Source organism: Erythrolamprus reginae, chromosome 1 (assembly GCF_031021105.1).
Source record: "Erythrolamprus reginae isolate rEryReg1 chromosome 1, rEryReg1.hap1, whole genome shotgun sequence".
NCBI classification, from domain to species: Eukaryota; Metazoa; Chordata; class Lepidosauria; order Squamata; family Dipsadidae; genus Erythrolamprus; species Erythrolamprus reginae.
The window spans coordinates 259788899-259810215 of record NC_091950.1 but is presented as its reverse complement, the minus strand read 5'-3'; the positions used below and the strand labels follow the sequence as shown (position 1 = coordinate 259810215).

The following is a 21317-nucleotide window of genomic DNA, read 5'->3' as shown; positions in this document are numbered from 1 at the left end:
CAGCTTTATAGACCAAGTGGCCACATGGCTAATCTTCTTGAGTGACACCTGGGTAGTCCAAGCTGCTGAACTGGTGGCGCTCCTCATTGAGTGGGCAGTGATGAGAGATGGTGCCTGGTGTGAATGAAGTTCACACATCTTAGCTATTGTAGAACGTATCCATCGGCCAACCTTGAATAGCATCACTTTATGGCCCATGGAAGCTGGTTGAAATGAGAGAAATAACGATTCCAACATGCAAAACCCAATGATCCATTTGATGTAGATATGCAGCACTTGTCTCACATCCAGGATATGGCAGCATTTTTCCATAGGATGAACAGGCCGTTGACAGACCGGGGAGAACAATCTTCTGTGCCCAATCGAACCATGTATTCACCTTTTACAGAAAGGTCAGATCCAATCAAAGGACCATTTGATTGTGTATATGGAATATACACAAATCAGACTGGATCAATAACCCAGCTAACTTGGACACTCTCCTAGCTGGCATAATTCCCATCAAAAATGCCAGCTTATACATAAGGTGGCTCAAACTGGCCTCCCTCAGAAGTTCAGAAGGGTAAATCCATCAGGAACTACAACACATTGGGAAGATCCCAAGTAGGGTAGCAGTAGATGACTAGATGGGCAATGTTGTTGGAAGATTTGAAGAAGTTAGGAAACAGACCATTTCTGGCCTCTGGAGGGTCTCTGTGGGGGAGGGAAGGGCCATTTTCACCCTCCCTAGGTTCCTAGAAAGGCTTTGAAACCTGGGGAGAGAAAGTTGGCAAACAAAACATTTCCAGCCACGAGAATACAGGTGGAGGTAGGGATGGGGAAGGCCATTTTCACCCTTCCCAGGCTTCGAGAAAGGTTCTAGACTCTAGGGGAAAGCAAAAAAATGGGCCTTCCTGTTCAACCAGAACTTGGCAAATGGGACATTTTCTTCCTCCAGAAGGCCTCCAGGGGTAGGTTAAGACGTTTTTGCCCTCCCCAGGCTCCAAGAAAGGAGAGTCTGGGGAGCCTGGGGAGACTGAAAAACAGGCATGTCATCATGTGCTGGGAGCGGCACATGATGTTACACACTCATACACAGGGGTGCATGGGTGTGGGCGCACATACCCTTGCCCTCCTTCACCCCTCCTTTTGGTACGTGAACCAAAAAATGTTCACCATCACTGTCCTAGGGGATTTCGTCAAGATTGTTCCACTAGGAGAAGTTTGAAATGCCACACCCTTCATTACAACCCAACTGGTATGTGGCCCTACGCAAGATACAGATTATAATTTGTATTCAGGTAGAGCTGATGATCTGAAGACAGAGGAGTCCCTTGAGGCTCTGTTCTCATAGACAAATGATTCCATGGTCAGTCTTAGAATGGCACTACGTACCATATAAACGTCTGCAGTGATAGAGAAAAGGTTAAAACGTTTTAGCCCAAATGAGGGTTGTTTTTGGAATGCACATAGGGAACTTCCTATTGCAGTTCTTTACAATTCACAAATATAGACACAAAATACTGTAAATAGAAGACAGGAAGTTGTTTTTTTAGGGATCTTCCTTTAGTAACTGGGGGAGATTCCCCCTGCCCATTTCCAAGGTTTCCAACTGTTGGCCTACTCTATATTAATCCAAATCAATGAGTTGACTCATTGGTAAAACAATCAACATTTGCAACTCTGATTTCATGAATGTTCATAGGATCCATCAGTTCCTTAAAGAGAGGCAGCAAATGAGCTGATTTGTGTCCTAATCATGTCATTTCTGGATTTTTGCAGCAATCTGCTAGTCAAATTACCCAATGCATATTCCAATGTTGTAGATAAATATCTTCCGGATATTTATCTACAACAGTGCAGTTTTTACGGCTCTGAACAACCTCTATTTTTTTGTTACCAATCCCTATACCGAATATATGTTTGCAAAAAGGAGCAACCTCCCCCCCCAAAAAAAATGGTAAATTTGCTTGAAGATTTTGACCCTGTAAACTGAATCTAATTATCTAATAATGACCATATGCTACCTTCAATTTATGGTGTGCATGAAAAATAAAACTGCTGCTGGTGCTACTACTATATGATTTTCTAGATATGAGAATTATTATTGTAAATCAGAAAATAAAAACCAATTTCAGTGTATTGGCTATATGCAAGGTGGCATTTTCTGAGTGGTTTGAACATAAATAACACTGAAGGCAGCTGTGCAAATGAAGATTTCTCATTCTATTCATAAAGATGGACAGAGGACCACTGCTCAATTATACTGAAACCTCAATATAAACAAGGTGTTATATTGATACAAAACCTTTGTGCATATTTTTTTTAATCTAAAACTTTCACATCCCAACTTATATCCCTTTCTATACAGTTCACAGTGGCTAACAAATAATAACAATACATCAAACCAATATATATGTATTGTATTTATGGCCCATTGTCATAATACATTTAATTAATTGAAGAAAAGGTCAGACTTACTCTCATAGTGAATTAAGAAACCAACACTAGAACGGCTGTTGTCCGTGGTGAATAACAAATACATAAAATTGCCAGTACTAATAAGAAACTGTGGTGCTTGGGTACCATGATATTCCCCAATTAATGGTGATGAACCACTGGGTCCATCTCTGACTTCCAATGTATCGTAATTTACTTCTGTTTGGAATCTGTAACAACAAAATATAAATTTCATCAGTAAAATTTGCAAAATAGGTAGCATACAAATGTAATAATTAAATAAATCAGAATAATCATAAACACAATCCAGGGCATGTTTCTGGAATCTCTAGCAATAATATTTCTGATAAGAAGTAGAAGTTTCACAATTGATTTAACAAAACAAAATAACAGAAATGGAGAAGACCTTGGAGGTTTGTCAGCCCCCTGCCTAGGCAAAAAACCCTACACGACTTAAGACAAATGGTTATCCAATATCTTCTTAACAAACTCCAATGTTGGAGCATTCACAACTTCTGGAGGCAAGTTGTTCCATTGATTAATTGTTCCAAATGTCAGGTAATTTCTCCCTAGTTCTAGGTTGCTTCTCTCTGTGATTAGTTTTCACTCATTGGTTCTTGTCTTACCCTCAGGTGCTTTGAAGAATAGCTTGACCTCCCCCCTTTTTTTGTGACAGCCCCTGAGATATTGGGACACTGCTATCATGCTACCCCTGATCCTTCTTCTCCTTTAGTCTTCATATCTTCCTTACATTTTATAATGATTTCATACTGTACAGGAAAATACACAATCCACCATAGTTGGCAAACTATATCCATGGAAGGGGAATAAGCTGGGGTATTTGGAAGGATCAAAGGCCATTTATGATCTCATGAAACTCAGAAAACATGAAACATAACATTCAAATGAATAAAACACTTGTCAGTGGTAGAACTCAAATTTTCTATTTATAAAATCTAATTTAGGAAAGCTCACAATTAGTATCTTTATGATCGAAAGTTCAATCATTACCACTTCTGTATAAGCAATCCCATCTATAAAGACAGACATAGAAGATCAACTAACAAGCAGTTATTAGCAATGGACTAGGCTGGTTGTTTTTAGCCTTAACAACTTTAAAATATGTGGCCTTCAACTCCCAGAATTACCAAGTTACATTTGGGGAGTTGAAGTCTGCATAAAATTGCCCATATTGAGAAACACTGTCCTAGACTGACCAATACCCTAGTTACTATATAACATTATACAATAGTTTTCTTAAAAAGTGTGTATGGAAGACATAAGATATTGCAACTTCCCCATAACTGAGAGTTTGATGCATAACTGAGAGTTTGATGCAAACACTTTTAAATCTTTGTTTACACTTGTACACGCTTTGTAGAGGTTTAAAATTTGTTCAACAATGTTTAGGGCTTAAGTAAAGAAAATTATTAACCTTATGGTGAAATTAATCAAAGTAAACAAGTAAAGTCAGAAAAATGGGTGAAGTGACGCCCTTGAGTTTTCCAGAGTTACATAAAATGTCAGTTGCCAATATGATACTTTTGTTCGAGTCAAATTTTCCACATCTTTGGAATGAGCATTTGTTTTAGTTATTATTATTAGTGATGGGCGAACCCAATGGCATTCAGGTTCAGCAAGTTCAGACGAACTTCATGCAAAATTCGGTTGAACCCAAACCCGAACGGTTCGTGGCGCCAAAGCTCCACCCCCAGAATCCCATCATTTTTTTATTTTTATGGATTTTTAATTTTTTAAAATTTTTACAAAAAAGAATGCCGCAGCGGCACTGCAAGCAAAGGGAGGTCCTCTTACATGAAAATAAAAACTTTTATTTTTACATGAAAAGACCGCTCTTTGCTTGCAGCACCGCTGTGGCGTTATTTTTCATAAAAATAAAAAAAATTGCATGAAAAGACCTCCCTTTGAAGGAGCTGGGGAATCCCTCCCACTAAGAGATTCCGGGGGCGGAGCTTTGACATCACATATACCGGCAGGTTGCTAAGGATGCCAAAGTGATCACTTCCTGGATTCCATGGAATCTAGGAAGTGATCACTTTGGCATCCTTATCAACCTGCCGGTATACGTGACATCAAAGCTCCGTCCCCGGAATCTCTTTGTGGGATTCCCCAGCTCCTTTTGTGCCTCCCTCCCAGCCTCCCAACCGGCCAACAGCTCCCCGGTGTTCACCTTCCTCCACCGCCACCAGCACCCAGCTCCTCCTCCTCTTCTCAGCAGATGACAGCCGGGCAGTGGCTTTCGCAGTGTTCGGCACGAATGCCAAACTAAAGCACAATTTTTTAAAAAAATTCGGGTCCGGCATGCCGAACACCACAAAATTCGGTACCAACCCGAATTGTACGGGTTCGGTTCACCCAACACTAATTATTATCATTTCTGCATCAAATATACCCAGTTCCATCATGGGGCTGGTCTAAACATTAGACTTATGTGTAACACTGTCTAATTGTGTCTAAATATTATAGATTCATCTGACAGTCTTTCCAACATAAACAATAGAAGTCCTTTGTTTCTGTTTGTCTGTTCAAGCCTTTCCCCCTCCTTTTTACAAAGCATCCCTGAAAGCATTCATGCAGAAACACAGCAGACTTGCTGTGCAAGATTCTTAACATTTTGACTTCAAAGATGAAGAAAGGGTATGCAATGTTAAAGGAGTAACACATCCAAGAAATCTATCATGGGATTGATTTGTTTGATCTCAGGTAAGGATAGTGGCAAAAGGTCCTTTGTTCCTAAAGTACTCCTGTTTGACCTCTGAACTTCCCTTTCCATATAATAAAGAGGGCACAAGAATGTTGTTACACATAGCCATTTTCACTTCTTTGGACAAACATTAATTCTTCATAAGACCAGGAACAACCTGCTACATTTGGTATGCCTTGAGTTTTTCTTTTTTTCATTCCTTTTAACATCTTTGATAAATAATCGGCCACGTACAATTTATGTATGGTATGTTTGTGTGTGTGCTTGTTAATATAGTGGGGTTCTTTTTAAAACTATTTTAAATACTTAAATTTATTGAATTTATTTGGATTTGTACGATTGTTTATATTTTTTGTTGTGAGCCGCCCCGAGTTCGCGGAGAGGGGCGGCATACAAATCTAAATAATAAATAAATAAATAAATAAATCTACTAAGGTATACAAATTTGCCTACTGACTTTGGGGAGACATCTATGCAGTGTTTGCATTTTTCCCTGATCAAACACCACTACCTTGTGTTGTGGTTGGCTCCCAGTCAGGTCCTCTGGCAACAGACTTTGAACCTGATGAACCAGGACCATCTGGGCACAGTCAACCTGTGTGGCTGTCGGAGGAGTCAGACAATGAGGAGGATGAGGAGGAGAAGGAGGAGGGAAAAATTGAGTGTGAGAAGCCTGCAGAGGTTACAGAACCTCCCAACGGGGGATTTGCCTGGGCTGGAAGAGGAAGAGGAGATGAGGGATCTGATCCTGGATGTACAGGTCAGAAGGATGCGGGGTACGCAAGAGCAGTTACAGAGGCTCAGAAGGAAGAAGTGAGCACAGCTGTGGGAAGAGTTGTTTTTGCCTGTTGTTCTGACAAACCTTGCTGCAGTACTGGACAATTATAGGGTTAAGAATCTTGTAAGTAATCCTTGGCTTGAGAATCAGTTGTTTGGGGAATTTATCTTATAACATAGCCATGATTTTGGCAGTTGAAAGACATTCTTTGGTCCTCATTTGTGTCATTCAATAAACATCATTGTAAATAGACTCTTTTTCATTTTGAAATGTTTGTGTTTGAGTTTTAATTTGGGGTTAATTACTGGCTGGCTGCTGGGGAAGACAGAACCTTGGTCTTTGATAAACCAATTATTAGAATTCTGCTCTATGGCATCATGCAATCTGATCTTTACTGCAAACCATTTCGATGATTGGCTAACAGAACTGAATGATCTGCATACAAAAGTCCGTGTGCATTCACATCCTCTGCCAACACAACATTACAAGCATTACTTATGCATTTATCCATAGCAGCATTAAGGACCAAGGGAAATGCATATGTTCTTGTTTACTCTCTGCTTACTGCTGAACAATTTGCTAAGCAATCCATTTATTCTCGTGAATGTTTATTTTCCATAACATACTATACCTATTCTACTGAGCAAATGACCTGCATTTTTATATTGCCACAACATTTTCCATAATTCAGATGCACCCCCATTTTCATACACTTTCTCTAAGTCCAGACAGCTACAATATACATTCTCATGTTCAAATATTTCTTGATGATTTGCTGAACAGGAAAAAAAAAAGATCCACACTTCTAAAATTGTATTCATCCCTAGCTCTTCAAATTTCCAATCAAAATTCTGTCAAACTACAAATTCAAGGATTAACAATAAGTTTAGAACCATCACAGCATCTCCATAATCACGTGTTCAAAATTTGAGCACTTGGCAAGCAACATGTATTTATGGTTGCAGCATCTCGGGGTCACGTCCTCACCATTTGCTATCTTGCCAGATGGCTTGGGACAAGCAGAATCAATGGAAGAAGACAGATTCACTTAAAGACCTCATGAATCACTTAACTGCAGTGATTTGCTTAACAGCCATAGCAAAGAAAGGCCATAAAATTAGGCCTGGCTCACTTAACAACTGCTTTGCTTAGCAAACTAAATTCTGGATTCAATTGTGATCATAACTCAAGGACCACCCTGTACACTTTAGGGACGTCTCCTGATGGTGTCTCCTTTGGCAGTAAGGTGTATGTATTAGCTTCTCCACAAGACAATTTATTTCAAGCCAGAAGCTTACAATCAGTCTGATGAGCTTGGTCTAATTTCAGTATTGCTACTACTCACTACCTACACAGATGAACATTCAGGAAAGAGCTCCTATTTAAAGAAAACCAGAATTTTTACTTGTTCGAGTAAAAATTGGACAAAAAATATTTCCCCCCAAAAAAGGAAAATACTGAAATAATGCAAAAAAAAAAAGTTATAAGAAAAATTTGATACCATTGATCAATATATAAATCCAAAACTTTATCTTTTAAATCTGTTCCCATAATATGTATCTTACCCGGATGAGCACAGCTATGGAGTGTTAAGACCAGGAATTGCTACATTTCTATTTTGTATGACAAAAGATCTCATCTCAATGATTATTTACCTATTTCATTTGTTAATATTATTTAAAATAAAGTTATAGAAATGGGGGCATTAACCCAATCTAGTTAATTTCATCTCTCGCTCGCTCGCTTTCTCTCTCTGTCTGTCCCCTCTCCCCTCCCTCCCCTTCCTCTCCTCTGGAGACTCCCCCTCAGAGGTGGGGTCCTCCCGGTTTGGACTGGTTCCCCTAAAACAGTAGCAACCCACTGATGACATCATAACAACATCACAAATCCAGTTTGGTTGGTGCCAGTCTGTGGATGCTGCTATCTTTTTTTAATTATATTTGGGGGGATTTTTTTTTTTTAGATTTCTTTGGGAAAAATTTTTCCAGCTTTATTTTTCTGCGCATGTGCAGAAGCTGAGTTTTTGATACTGTGCATGTGGTCACCAACTTGTTTTTGGCTCTTTGTGGGGAATTCTTTGGGATTTTTTGCCATTATGCATGCGGCCATGAAGCATGGGGAAAACAAACTGACAGCGAGATAAGTTAGAACCCAACCCTGCTCCTCCTTAATCCTTTTCCCCCCTATTTCCATCAACATGCCTATTAATCTTGTCTCTTTCAATTTTAACTATTTTTGTTCTCTTTGACTCTATCCTTTGTAACCTATTCCTCTTTCTAAATAGTGTTGTGGTTGGCTTCAAGCCAGCTCCTGTGGCTGGGGATGAAGAGCAGTGGGTGTCGTCTGTTTACAGAAGACCAGTCTGGCTGCAGGACGAGTCAGATGAGTCAGACAGAGAACCAGAAGCAGAGACAGAGAGAGACAGGGAGCAGAAAGGGACAGCAGAGACAGAGAGGGGAATGGATTCAGCCAGTCCTCCAGCCAGAGATTCCTTGGATTAGGAATTCTGGGAATAATTATTCTGAATGCTCAAGTGTGGAGAATGTTGCAAAGGCAAGAGCAACTGTGCAGGCATAGAAACAAATGATAGGACACAACTGATAAGACTTAATGACGCTGCTGAAACCTTGATAAAAAAGGGAGGAACAGAGTGAGCTGTGTGGGAGATTATCATTTGAGCTTTGGAGAGAGACATTGATGCATCGTCGTTTCATTTTGGTTTTTTGATTTCTGTGAACTTTCTGACACTCAAGCTGAAAGTACCGTGTGGACTTGAGTGAGTAACTCTGACCTTCTGGACTAATAACTCAGCATGGCATTCCTTTATATACAGCCCTCTGTATATAAAGGAAACCTTTTTGTTTTACTGGTACAAGTTTGTGTGTTTGATTTATTACTTTGCTCTTTGGTGGCTAGAGGCCAGGCATAACAGACAATATACAATATCTTTCTTATCAATGTAAGTTTTTTCACCAATCATTATTGTACATGACTTTTCCTCTTCTACTTTATTATTTACCATATATTGTTTTGCATGCTTTCCATTAGCAAAACTCCATATATCTTACTTAATTCTTTGAACTTTGAACTTTGTTCCAAGCATTCTCTGCTTGAACGCATGAGCAACTATGGCCCCTTTACATCCTTTTATATTGCCACATTTATCATCTCCAACCTATCTTTGGATGTGTTGACCAGTTTTCAATGACTAGTAGTTCTCTTGCTTTGGTCGGGTAATTGTAAAGGAAAGGACATGGCAACGGTCACTTTGTCTAACTAATTTATCAATCCCACCAATCACTTGAATAAAGAATAGTGGAGATACAAACTTCCTTTTCACTATTCTCTGCACTTATGTCTTGATGAAAATTTTTCTCTTATGATGATTGATTGTTTGGAAACCATCAGCTGGAACAATCTATATTTCTATTTTTTCTTGTAAGTAACTTTTTTATTTACATCAATTTATATATAATCATCTACATTGTAGACCCTTTATAGAGCTGGGGGGAAAAAATCAACACAAATCATTTTCTAGTGTTTGTTTGTTTTTACTCACTTATCAAACGTGATCTTAATGGCGTGTCCTTTCTTGCTTTCAATGACCCATTCACAATTTAATGAATCTTTGTAGTACCCTGGCCATCCTGGTGGCAAAATGATGCCATTAGCTGCAGTCAGGTGGCCACCACATGGTGCTGAAAAACAATAATAATGACAACAACCAAATTGAGCTGTCAATGACACTAAAATGTACTCATATTAAATTCAAGTGCTTCATGGCTAAATTTTAAAAAAGGCTGCAATTTCAATGAGAAATAATCCTTTGGCTCTGTCTTGTCTAATCATCTTAATTTGTCACAAACACTACATGCAGAATAGAATTCCGTGCCTACTTGAAAAACAACCTTTGTTTTCAACTGAATACATTTTACTCACTGCTTTTATTCAATCTAACACTGGTGCTCCAAATAATCCACTGTGAATTTGCTTTGTCCTGATCAAGCCTGCTTCGTGATCATGTTGAATCTAAGTACATTTTTCTGCATTGGGCAGTTTTAAAAAATTGATAAATAAAATAAAATAAATATGACTAAGATAAAATAATTGTTAGAGGTATAACAGCAAAATTCCTGCTCTGGGTGTCAACCACATCAATTATTTCAGTCTATCCTTCCGCTCTCTTCTCCTTAATTATGTTAAATCAAATATTAAATGTGAAACATAATCAAATATTAAATGTGACTACCTTATATATGCAGCCAACTTGCCATTAAATTAAGTTCCTCACTGTTTGTCATTTTTGTTTCATTAGTTTATGATTTTTTAAAATACATACACATTAGTTTATGATTTTTTAATACATACACACACCACACACAATATCACATTTCATGCCACTTTCTATATTATCATTAGTATGTATCTATATATTAGCACTAATAAATGAACATATTTCAAAGAATGTTCAACTCATTTTGATTTTAAATTTGTTTCAGTGTAGTATGTTTATATATTGCCCATGTAAGTTCAGTCAATGCTATTTATACAGGGAATATTGTATTCTGTTGTAATGCTACCAGAACAAAAGAACCTTTAATTCAGTGGTGGGTTGCTACCAATTTGCCTCGGATCAGGCTAACCAATAGCAGCTGTAATGGGAGGCACCACCCACCCACCCAGACATCTCTACACATGCTCACACTCCCAATAGCGAACCGGTAGCAAACGTAATTGAAACCCATTACTGCTTGAATTATTCAACAACATTTGCATTTAGGAAAGTGGTTTTTTTAAAAAGAACAGTCAATTAATTCTCAGAGATATATTGGAATTGAATTATTTATCTTTTAAATTGGGCTTTTTCAATTGCCTCAGTAACATATTTTCAAGCTTCAGAATTTAAAATATCACTGGCAGAAAAAGCATCCATAACTCTAAATGTTAGTATCTTATTAAAACTTTTGTGGTGTTTTCTAGATTACAGGCAGTCCTTAATTTAGGACCACGATGAAACAAAAAAAAATATGTTGCCAAGTGAGATAGTTGTTAAGTGACTTTTACCCATTTTACAACCTTTCTTGCCACAGTTGTTAAGTGATTCACTTTAATTGTTAAGCTAGTAACATGGTTGTAAAGTGAATCTGGCTTTCCCATTGACTGCTTGCCAAAAGATCACAAGAAGTGGTCACAAATACATGCATCTGGATTTTGATCATATTACCATGGGGATCCTGTAACAGTCGTAAATGTGAAAAGTGGCCCTAGGTCACTTTTTTTTGGTGGAACTGTAATGGTCACTAAATGAAAAGTTGTAAATCAAGGACTACCTGTAGTTAGAAGCACCTAAGGGCTACAAGAGGCAAAATAATTATATTTATTCTTTCATTTACTTTTTAAAACGTTAGTTCATATACCATACATTTTACTCTGGCCTAATGCATAGTTCCCTTTATAGTTTGGTGGTGGTGGTGGTGGTTATTGTTTTTTTATTATTGTTATTATTATTGTTGTTGTTGTTGTTGTTGTTGTTTGTTGTTGTTATTGCTGTTGTTATTGCTGCTGTTGTTATTGCTGTTGTTGTTATTGCTGTTGTTGTTGTTATTATTATTATTATTATTATTATTATTATTATTATTATTATTATTATTATTATTGTTCAAATCCCAGTTCATCCAACAACATTGAATTCAGCCCTCAGCATTTCTGAGATTTAAAATAAGGACACATTTATTTTAAAATTTATTTAAGAGACCATGCCAAACCAAGACACTTTTGACCATGTTGTAATAATTGCTGTAAATGGTTTGCAACACTCCTAGAATACAGCTTTGGCATTGGAAGAAAATTGAGAAAATGGAATTACAGATTCCATTGTCCCCCTCCTCCATCTTATTTTTTCTTTCTTTCACTGGAACTAAAGTGGAGAAATGCCTATGTTCTAGTTTCACTCAGACCTTTCTTTCAGCCAGTCAAGCATAATCATACTAAATTGTCTTCCAGCTATCTAGAGGGAATGGGATTTCGAAATTGAGTTTCCAATTGCCAGAAGAGGGGCAAATGTCTGTGATAAAAAAAAGGAGTTCTTCCAACTAAGTTAGGCCATTACATTTAAGAGCTATTCTTCGATGAAATCAAATCTTGGGGGACAAAAATGGTAGAATTAAATGTGAAAGAGTATTTTGTGTGATTTGAAAGTATTTCCATAAACAATCCTTTTAAACCTATTCAATCATTTCTATTTATAGGGATTTCTCCAGGTTTTCAATAAGAGTCTAAAAAGCTTTCTCGCCCATCCATTTTTGCATGTGGAAAAGGCTGGATGGTCAGAGTCACCTCTGAAAATCAGAGACTCAGCCTCTCTGGTTTTAATCTCAGTTTATGTATTTAATAGCACAGATTTGAAAATCAGGAATAAAGGTGAATTATAAAATAGCTCATTAAACACAGCTTAAATGAAAATAGTGCAATAAAAGACAAATTTATAAATCAAAACAAATGTTTATATGCATTTATTTTAAGACTGACTCATCATTCTGTAGTTATTAATCCTCAAACTGATATGCCATAAAAAGGAACAAAAATATTGTATTAAACCAATTAAAAGCAGTTTAAGTTATTAAAATAAATGGAAGATAGTGTTAAATTTAGAATTGCAACAACTTCAAGTATTAAGAAATTAAAATTGATCAAGGAAATAGAAACTATTAAGAAGGAATATATAAATATTTCTTCCTGAAAATATATTTCACAGTTAGAGCTGGGGGCAACTACTGAAAGTGATCCATCACATCTTAGATTATGGGAGCACTTGGAAAAGATCCTATGATATACTAACAATTCAGGTAGCAACATCTGGAATATTAATTTTATTGATAGAACCACTTTGTACTAGATCTGGAAACAATTAAGACCACTGTTGTATATTATACATTATGAAATACTGACTTAATACCGCTAATACACAGTTCCAGTTAGTATCCTCCTGAACTTTCAAGAATAGCCTCAAATGTATAAGGGTATCAAATGGAAAATTACCAGTTCTAGGATAATTAAAATTAGTAAATTCAATGCAAACTTTGTGTAAGGCCTTACCTTCACAACGTGGGACAGTTGAACTCCATACAACATTTCCATCTTGCAGTACACAAGTTATAGTCTCTGAGCCCTGAGTTTTCACAAAGCCATCATCGCAATGAAAAGAAACTGAACTTCCCAGAAGGAATCTGTCTCCAAAGCGTCTTCCATTGATGGGGATTCCTGGATCATGGCACTCATTTTGACCAAATGCTAAATTTTACAAGAAAAGACACGAGCAATGCCAATTAATAGCCAGATCACTATTACAATATACCATATTCATACAAGCTCATTCTATGTAATTTCTACCACCAATTTATCATCGGTTTTTCATATTTGATATGATGACCAAAACTATTTTGGTCAACTATAATTACAATTCTGAGATGCTTGATACTGCCAATGATAAAATACGATAAATCGGAACCAGATTGAAGCTGCTAGTTGCACTGAAGGGAAATTGACATGACTAAAATTTGGAGAAGTAAAAAAAAAGTATTAATTATCCTGACAATGGGAATTAATAATTAATTAATTAATTCCCTTAATTAATGTAGGTATGTTCCAGCCATCTCCACTGCATAAATTTTACACAATTATATATGCTTTATAGAAAAAAAAATCAATGAATGCACAATTATATTTCTGAAGATTACTTTTCTGCTAATTCTGTAGATTTCTTCATTAACAGTAAGGGGAAAAGTATTTAAATTACCGAGGCAGAAATCAGTGAAAGACTATCAAAATTTTTAGTACCACACTGTGGGTGTGGCTTATGCAGGATGCCCTGCATTTTCTTTCAACAATTCAAATGACTTGCATGATTCAGCCAGCCTCAAGGATTATCAGTTCTTACTGAGTTAATACTCTGTGTTTATATTAGGTCTCCAAAATTAAGACTTAGAAGTACTTAGTTTAGTTCTATGAAGCCTATGTTATTTAGTTTGAAAAACAAAATGAATACTTACTAGTATACGTTATATTGAACCCCCTTCCAGTAGTTGAATGATCTGATTGAAATTCAAGACGTACTATGTGTCCATTGCTAGCAATTTGAGAAGGCACATCATTGCCCGAAAAAGTACCAAGAACTGGTAGGTCAGAAAACCCATCATCTTTCACTGTCAAATAATCAAACTGAGGCTCTACATCAAAGTCATTAAAAATAAGATGTATCCTGCTCCCTGGTTCAGAAATGATCAGCCATACACAATTCATGTTGTTTCCATATTCTTCGGGGTAGTTTGGTGAAAGAATAATTCCTGAAGGTGTTGTGAAGTTGAAGAAACATGAAACTGGAAAAGGAAAAAAAGAAAACACCAAATATCAACAATCCATTTATTATTACATAAACATATTATTGGGTAAATCAGTCTCACAATATATTTAGAAATCTAAGAAATAGAAGACTTAGTATTAGCTAGCCAGCATTTAACTCTCTTGCCCCATTGGAGAGATGTGTGGCATTTAAATTTAATAAATAAGTAAATAAAGGGGAAGTGAAATCAGACACTGAAAAACTATTCTCCAGTTTTCAGCTCCCTTCTGCCGCACGAATCCCAGCGACCGGTTTGGTCCCACAGAGTTGGCCTTCTCCGGGTCCCGTCGACTAAACAATGTCGTCTGGCGGGACCCAGGGGAAGAGCCTTCTCTGTGGTGGCTCCGACCCTCTGGAACCAGCTCCCCCCAGAGATTAGGATTGCCCCCACCCTCCTTGCCTTTCGTAAACTCCTTAAAACCCACCTCTGCCGTAAGGTATGGGGGAATTGAAACATCTCCCCCTTACCCATGTAGTTTTGGTCTATGATTGATTGTGTGCTTGTTTTTTTATATATATTGGGGTTGCTTTTATGGACTTTTTAACTTAAAACTGTAATTTAGATTGCTAAATATTAGATTTGTTACTATGTACTGCGGAGAGGGGCGGCATATAAATCCAATAAATCTAATATAATATAATATAATCATAATGGTCTAGGGCAGTGATGACAAACCTTTTTTTCTCTCGGGTGCCGAAACAGCACACCCATGCGCTATTGCACATGTGCGTGTGCCCACATTCATAATTCAATGCCCCTGCTTCCCACCCCACTGCGTGCATGACCCCCAACTGCCCCACCTTCACACATGATTCCTCCTGCTCCCCAACTTCCCATGGGCCCAGTAGGCCTATTTTTCACCCTCCTCAGGTGCCAAAGGCTTTCTTGGAGCCTGGAGAGAGTGGAAACAGCCTACCCTGCCCCCCTGGAGGTCCTCTGGAGGCCAAAAACACTCTCCCAGAGCCTCAGCATAAGCCAAAAATCAGCTGGAGATGAACTAAGGCAAAGGCTTATGTGCCAGCAAATATGGGTCCATGTACCATCTGTGGCACACATGCCATAGGTTCACCATCATGGGTCTAGGGTCTATATAAGAGATTAAGTCAAAATAAAGTGAAGATAGTAACAATTTAATGTTGTGGGTGAGGAAAACAATCCTTCTTATCTTGCTAGAGCCTGTTAAATATACTATCTACAAATAGAGAAGGTAAGAAAGTTAGGTGACAATGATTCATAAAAGCAGCTTCTCTCTTAGCAAGGGATTACTGGAGATTGATTCATACTGAAAAGATGTATCTAAAGGCTAACATCAAGAATACACTGACTCCTGGCTAGCCAATATCAAGTCTTCTATTTCTTAGATTTCTAAACAGTATGGATATATTAGTATATTACTTGTCCTGGTACTTAATACTGTAGAATCTCTTAATACTGTAGAATCTCTCACTGAACTGATAACAGATTTGGAATTGGAGTCTCCCCTAAAGTCATCATGTTGGCTTACTTTATTATTGACTTTGGAATGACTTCTTAAACAGCTCAGGAGTCCACAACAAATACACACATAGAGAGAGCAGACTTGGAGTTGCTACTGATATCATGACTTTTTTTTGACATCTTCCTCTGCTCCCTCCAGGGAAGCTACTGCCATTGGGCATGATCTTATGAATACAGGTACAGTGGTACTTCTACTTAAGAACTTAATTCATTCCATGACCAGGTTCATAAGCAGAAACGTTCTTAAGTAGAAGCAATTTTTCCCATAGGAATCAAGGTAAAAGCAAAAAATGTGTGCAAACCCATTAGGAAAGAAATAAAAGCTCGGAATTTGAGTGGGAGGAGGAGGATGAAGAAGAGGAGGAGGACTGTTGCTGCCGAAGGAAGAAGGTGAGGTGAGGTGAATAAAAAAATCCAAAATTTTAAGGTTTTTTTTTAAAAAAGAGGGACTCTGAGGTGGCAAGGAGGAGCAATCACCTCTAAATACACCCGGAGAAAGGAAAATGCTTCGTTCGCTCTGGACTGCCAAAGCCTCCTTAAGCACCACCAAAAGGCTCCTCTGGCAGCCCAGATGGCCGGGATTAAAGGGGGAATGGCAGGAAACTGGCTGGGCCTTCATGCCGCTCTCAAATTTCCTGAGAAATCTTTCCAGGCTCAGGTTCTTAAGTAGAAAATGGTTCTTAAGTAGAGGCAAAAAAATCTTGAACACCCAGTTCTTATCTAGAAAAATTCTTAAGTAGAGGTGTTCTGTAGTTTTCAACTTACAACCCTTCATCTAGTTATTGTTTGAAGTTACAATGGCAATGAAAAAAGTGACTTATGACCAGCGATGAAATCTACTTACCTTCCCTACCGGTTTGGAAGTGCACATTGCACAGGTTTTTACACCATCTGTGCATGCACAGAAGGCTTTGCACTTGTGCAGAGGGTTAAAAAGAAGAAAATGGTTATGTCTGAGGGACGGAGCCTTGCGCTGCCATTGCTACCGGTTACACCAGCTGCTACTAGTACATCCAATCCAGGTCAAACCAGTAGCATTTCATCCCTGCTTATGACCATTTTTCACACTTAACCTTGGCAATTGGCTTGTATTTATGAAGGCGGCATTGACCCGGGGTCATATGATCATCTTTTGCGACCTTCTGACAAGGAAAATCAATGGGGAAGCCAGATACACTTTGCAATCCTGTTATTAACTTAACAAATGCAGTGATTCAGTAAGTAATTGTTTCAAGAAAAAATGTAAAATGAGACAAAACCTCTGTCTTTCTAATAATAATAATAATAATAATAATAATAATAATAATAATAATAACAACAACAACAATAACAACAACAACAACAACAACAACAACAACAGCAGCAGAGATGGAAGAGACCTTGGAGGTCTTCTATTCCAACGCCCTGGCAGGAAACCCTACACTACTTCAGACAGATGGTTATCCAACATCTTCTTAAATAAACTTCCAGTGTTGGAGCATTCTCAACTTCTGGAGGCAAGCTGTTCCACTGATTCATTGTTCTAACTGTCAGGTAATTTCTCCTTAGTTCTAAGTTTGTTAAGATCCTTCTGTATTTTGCACCTATCTTCTGGAGTGTTGGCTATTCCTGCCAGTTTGGTGTCATCTGCAAATTTGATAGGTTCCACATCTATCCCCTCATCCAAGTCATTGATGAAGATGTTGAAGAGTACTGGGCATCATAGTTCCCTCTAAGCTGAGCAGGTGAGCAATCGCTCACTTAAAAATCATCATCAACTCAGAGTTTTCCAAACCTGCCCAGAAGCCGAGAGGGAAATTTTATTATTATTTTTGTGTCGCCCAGTCCTGAAGGGACTGCCGCTCAGACACTATACTTTTCCGCCGACCCCAAAAATTTTTTAGAGAGAACACTGCTGGGCATAAAACAGAGACTTGGGGTACTCCACTCCATACATCCCTTCTTAGCAATGGAAATTTTGGGCTCAGTTATAGTCATAAGTCAGGGATTACCTGTATATGTTAAAATTTTATTTGTACATATAATATTTACATGCTGACCAAAGAAAGAAGCTAATGTCATTTTGCTTGTGACAAATAACGAAATTGTTCATAGGATCAGAGGGCAAGTGATGAACTATATTTCAAACAGCAGAAGAAAAATTCCTAACAATCAGGGACATTCAAAAAATAAATAAAATACAGGCAGGAGAGTGAAAGCTGTCTTTCCATGTTTTCTTAGTTGTGCTGAAACTATTATTGAACATGGTAATCAAGAACAACCACAATTGATAAGTCCGTCCTCTATGAGAAAGCACAAGTTACCATCTAATAACACTCAAAGTTAATGTGAATAACAAAAATTTGATTATCAAAAATATGCTTCTCATAAGCCACGTTTTATCATATGGTCTGTATTCTATAATGTGATTTATAATCAATAATGTATGCAACTTCATTAACTTTAAAATAAAGGCATTCTGGAATATTATCCTCTCTCAGTCAACTTTTTGATGTATGTCTTATAGGTAAGGATAATTATTTGTGTATTAAGTTGAACATATACAGTGTTTTTTAATGTAAAACAATATGACACAACTGAAATACATTCAAATATCTCTACATAATTGGATAGTGGTTTGAAATACAACACAGTGTGGGCAAGCTTTAATTACAATGCAAACTAAATTATTTTTTTCTCCTCTCCTACTTATAGGGCAAGTTTATTCTCATATATTTTATTTAAGATGATATTTTAATTAAAGCAAACTCTATTTGTAAAAGGAGAAATGAACATGAATAATAAAACAGTAGAGTAAATGAGTATATCCCACAAGCAGGCATTCCAAGTGAAGGGGATAGTCCAAGCTTTGCTGCAGATAGAAATCAATACAGTGATAAGAAAACATATGAGAACTTACAAACACAACTGGGTTTATTGCCAGACCACTGATTGTTCTGCTGACATGTGATCATTCTTTCTCCCACAAGTTCAAAGGCTGCCTGACATTCAAAAGTAAGAGAATCTCCATGAAGGAAACTATTTCCAGTCCTCTTCCCATACGATGGAACTCCAGGATCACCACAGCCACCTTTCTCTATTTCTATATAAAGGGGAAAAATAATTGATATAATATAAATGGCATTCTGCATGGACTTCAAAGCAATTGTTCTATCATTACTTCACCCTCATCCTGAAAACAGACAATGAAATAAAGCCCTCTGTATGAAACCAAAAGTTAGGATTATTTTCTGGCCAATGGAAAACTTCTTCAAAGTTAATCTTCGGTCAGATATTCATAAAGATATTTATGGGCCAAGATTACAGGGAGAAGCCCAAGACTTCAAAAGACAACATGGTTAGCTCCTAAGTTATTTTACTGGGCAAGCCAGTCATAAATAGTTGACCACAAAGTGAACATGAATCAGCAGTATGATAGGGTTACAAAAATACACCAATCATTGGAGCCTGTCCTAATAGAATCATATTTTTTCAGATCATGAAAATCCTTTGAGAGCCATGAATCTGCCCTTTGGAACAACAGCTCCCAAGAGAGGGGTAGGGAAGAAAGCCTGTCTTTCAAATGGTAAATCTGTTCTCAGGTTCGGGATTAGGTGGGATTGCTTGTGGAATACCTGGCAATTTCTTTTTGGCTTGTTAAGAGGCTCTGAGTGTTCATTTTTTAAAACGGATTCTTTGATGTTGAAATTGTAAGCCACTCAAAGTGTTTGGAGTCAGACAGACTTGTAATCTAATAAACAAACAAATACACTTGTCAACATGAAAAATCCTGTAAGGGTGTATTGAAAAATGCAAACTCTGCACAAGGAAAATGGAGAAGGGGAAAACAATTTATACTTTTCATATATGATATAAATTTGTATTTATAGTTTTCAAAGAGATGCACGTTATTACCCAGAAGAATCAAGATACTTTCATAAGCAGCTCAAGAGGGCAGGTCAATATCAAAGAGGTTTAAACTATACAAGTAATAATATACAGTAGTTTGGAACAGGGGTGGGCAGCTAAGGCCCTTTTATGACCTGTGGATTTCAACTCCCAGAATTCTTGAGCCAATATGGCTGGTTCAGGAGTTGTGAGAATTGAAAAGAGCCATAGTTGCTAATCCCTGCTTTAGGATGATAAGGGGGTGAGTTATAATTGCCAGAGTCTGCTACTCAGGATAGAGCTGCAACTGGTACACCATCCTGGGTCGGCAAAAATACCTGCTAGCCACAACTGGCAAATGCAAGCAATAGTTGTGATTCCTTTATGACTTGGGAATTATGTTTTGTTTCTATTGGAAAATCCAAGTCCAGAGTTAAAATTAGAGCATATACAGAACCAAATAGGGGGTTGGGGGGTGTTCTGCCTGACTGGCTCAGGCAATGCGTAATAGTCCAAGGAAAAGAAATCAAACACACACGTGCTCTGCTAATCAGCAACATTGTATTAAATAAACAAAAAAGGGTTACTCAAAACAGTTCTTAGTGTCCGAAAACAATGATAGTTCAAGGCTTACTTCAGCCGCATACAAAAACACAGGGAAAAACAAACAAAGACAACCTGGAATGAGCAAAGACGTTTCAGGAGTCGTTTTGAATCTTTGGAGCAAACAGCAAGTCCCAGAGTTTTCACCTCCCACTGGTCTGAAAAAGCTGGGTTGAAAACTCCAACAGCACGGAACAGAAACTTCAGAGTAGGAACCACAAAAGAACACAGATAAACAGCCACAGTTTGCCTTGGGTCTCTGTTCCCTTTTATCCCTTTAGTCCTCATTAAAGGGAACCACACCCAGCCCTCAGTCTAAGAACCACACCCAACCCAGGTGCTACTATGATGACTTGTAATACTCCTTCAGTCGATCCCTTCTCTGCATAGCTCTTCTGCTACGCAGATCAATATATTGATCTGCAGAAGAATCCAGAGACGAAAGACTGTCTGAGGGACTGCATGCCAAATCCCCTGGGCTGTCTGCTGAATCCTGCGTACCAGTGGCCTCATCCTCCTGGCTGTCTGCCACATCTCCCTGGCTGTCTGCCACATCTTCCTGGCTGTCTGCCACATCTTCCTGGCTGTCAGCTAGGCTTTCACATTCAGTTTGTGCCACGTCTCTCCCATCTGTGGGAGCAACGGCTGGCCCAGGCCCAAACACAACAGGGGGGGAGTAATTCTGTGTTGTTTGGCTATAACTTCAACTTTTATTCAGACTCCAGCTACGGGATAAAAATACAACCCTAAGACAGTTTGCAGAAGTGGAAACAGGGAGACCTTGAGTTCTAATCATGCCTGAGGCACAAAGTCAGGTGGTTGAACTCAGGTCAACATCTCACTCAGCCCTAACCCATGGCAAACCACAGCAAATCATTTCTGACACCTTCCCAAGAAAACTGCAGGATTGTATCCAGGCAGTTGTCAGGAGTAAAAGCATGCTCCTCTCACAAAAGATTAAAGCATTATTTTTAATGATCTCCAGAATATGTCAGCATAGAGCAAAACA

General features: G+C 38.0%; 1 protein-coding gene across 1 annotated transcript in view; it reads right to left on the bottom strand.

Annotated features, from left to right (window-relative positions):
- CSMD1 (CUB and Sushi multiple domains 1) overlaps nt 1-21317 on the bottom strand; it is a 1071884-nt gene that overhangs the window by 264140 nt on the left and 786427 nt on the right. Inside the window, exons 13-17 of the mRNA XM_070732892.1 lie at nt 18738-18920; nt 13991-14317; nt 13038-13232; nt 9502-9640; nt 2461-2648 (exon numbers count right to left, since the gene is read on the bottom strand). Coding sequence (XP_070588993.1) covers nt 2461-2648; nt 9502-9640; nt 13038-13232; nt 13991-14317; nt 18738-18920 — 1032 coding nt within the window. The remainder of the gene's footprint in view (nt 1-2460; nt 2649-9501; nt 9641-13037; nt 13233-13990; nt 14318-18737; nt 18921-21317) is intronic.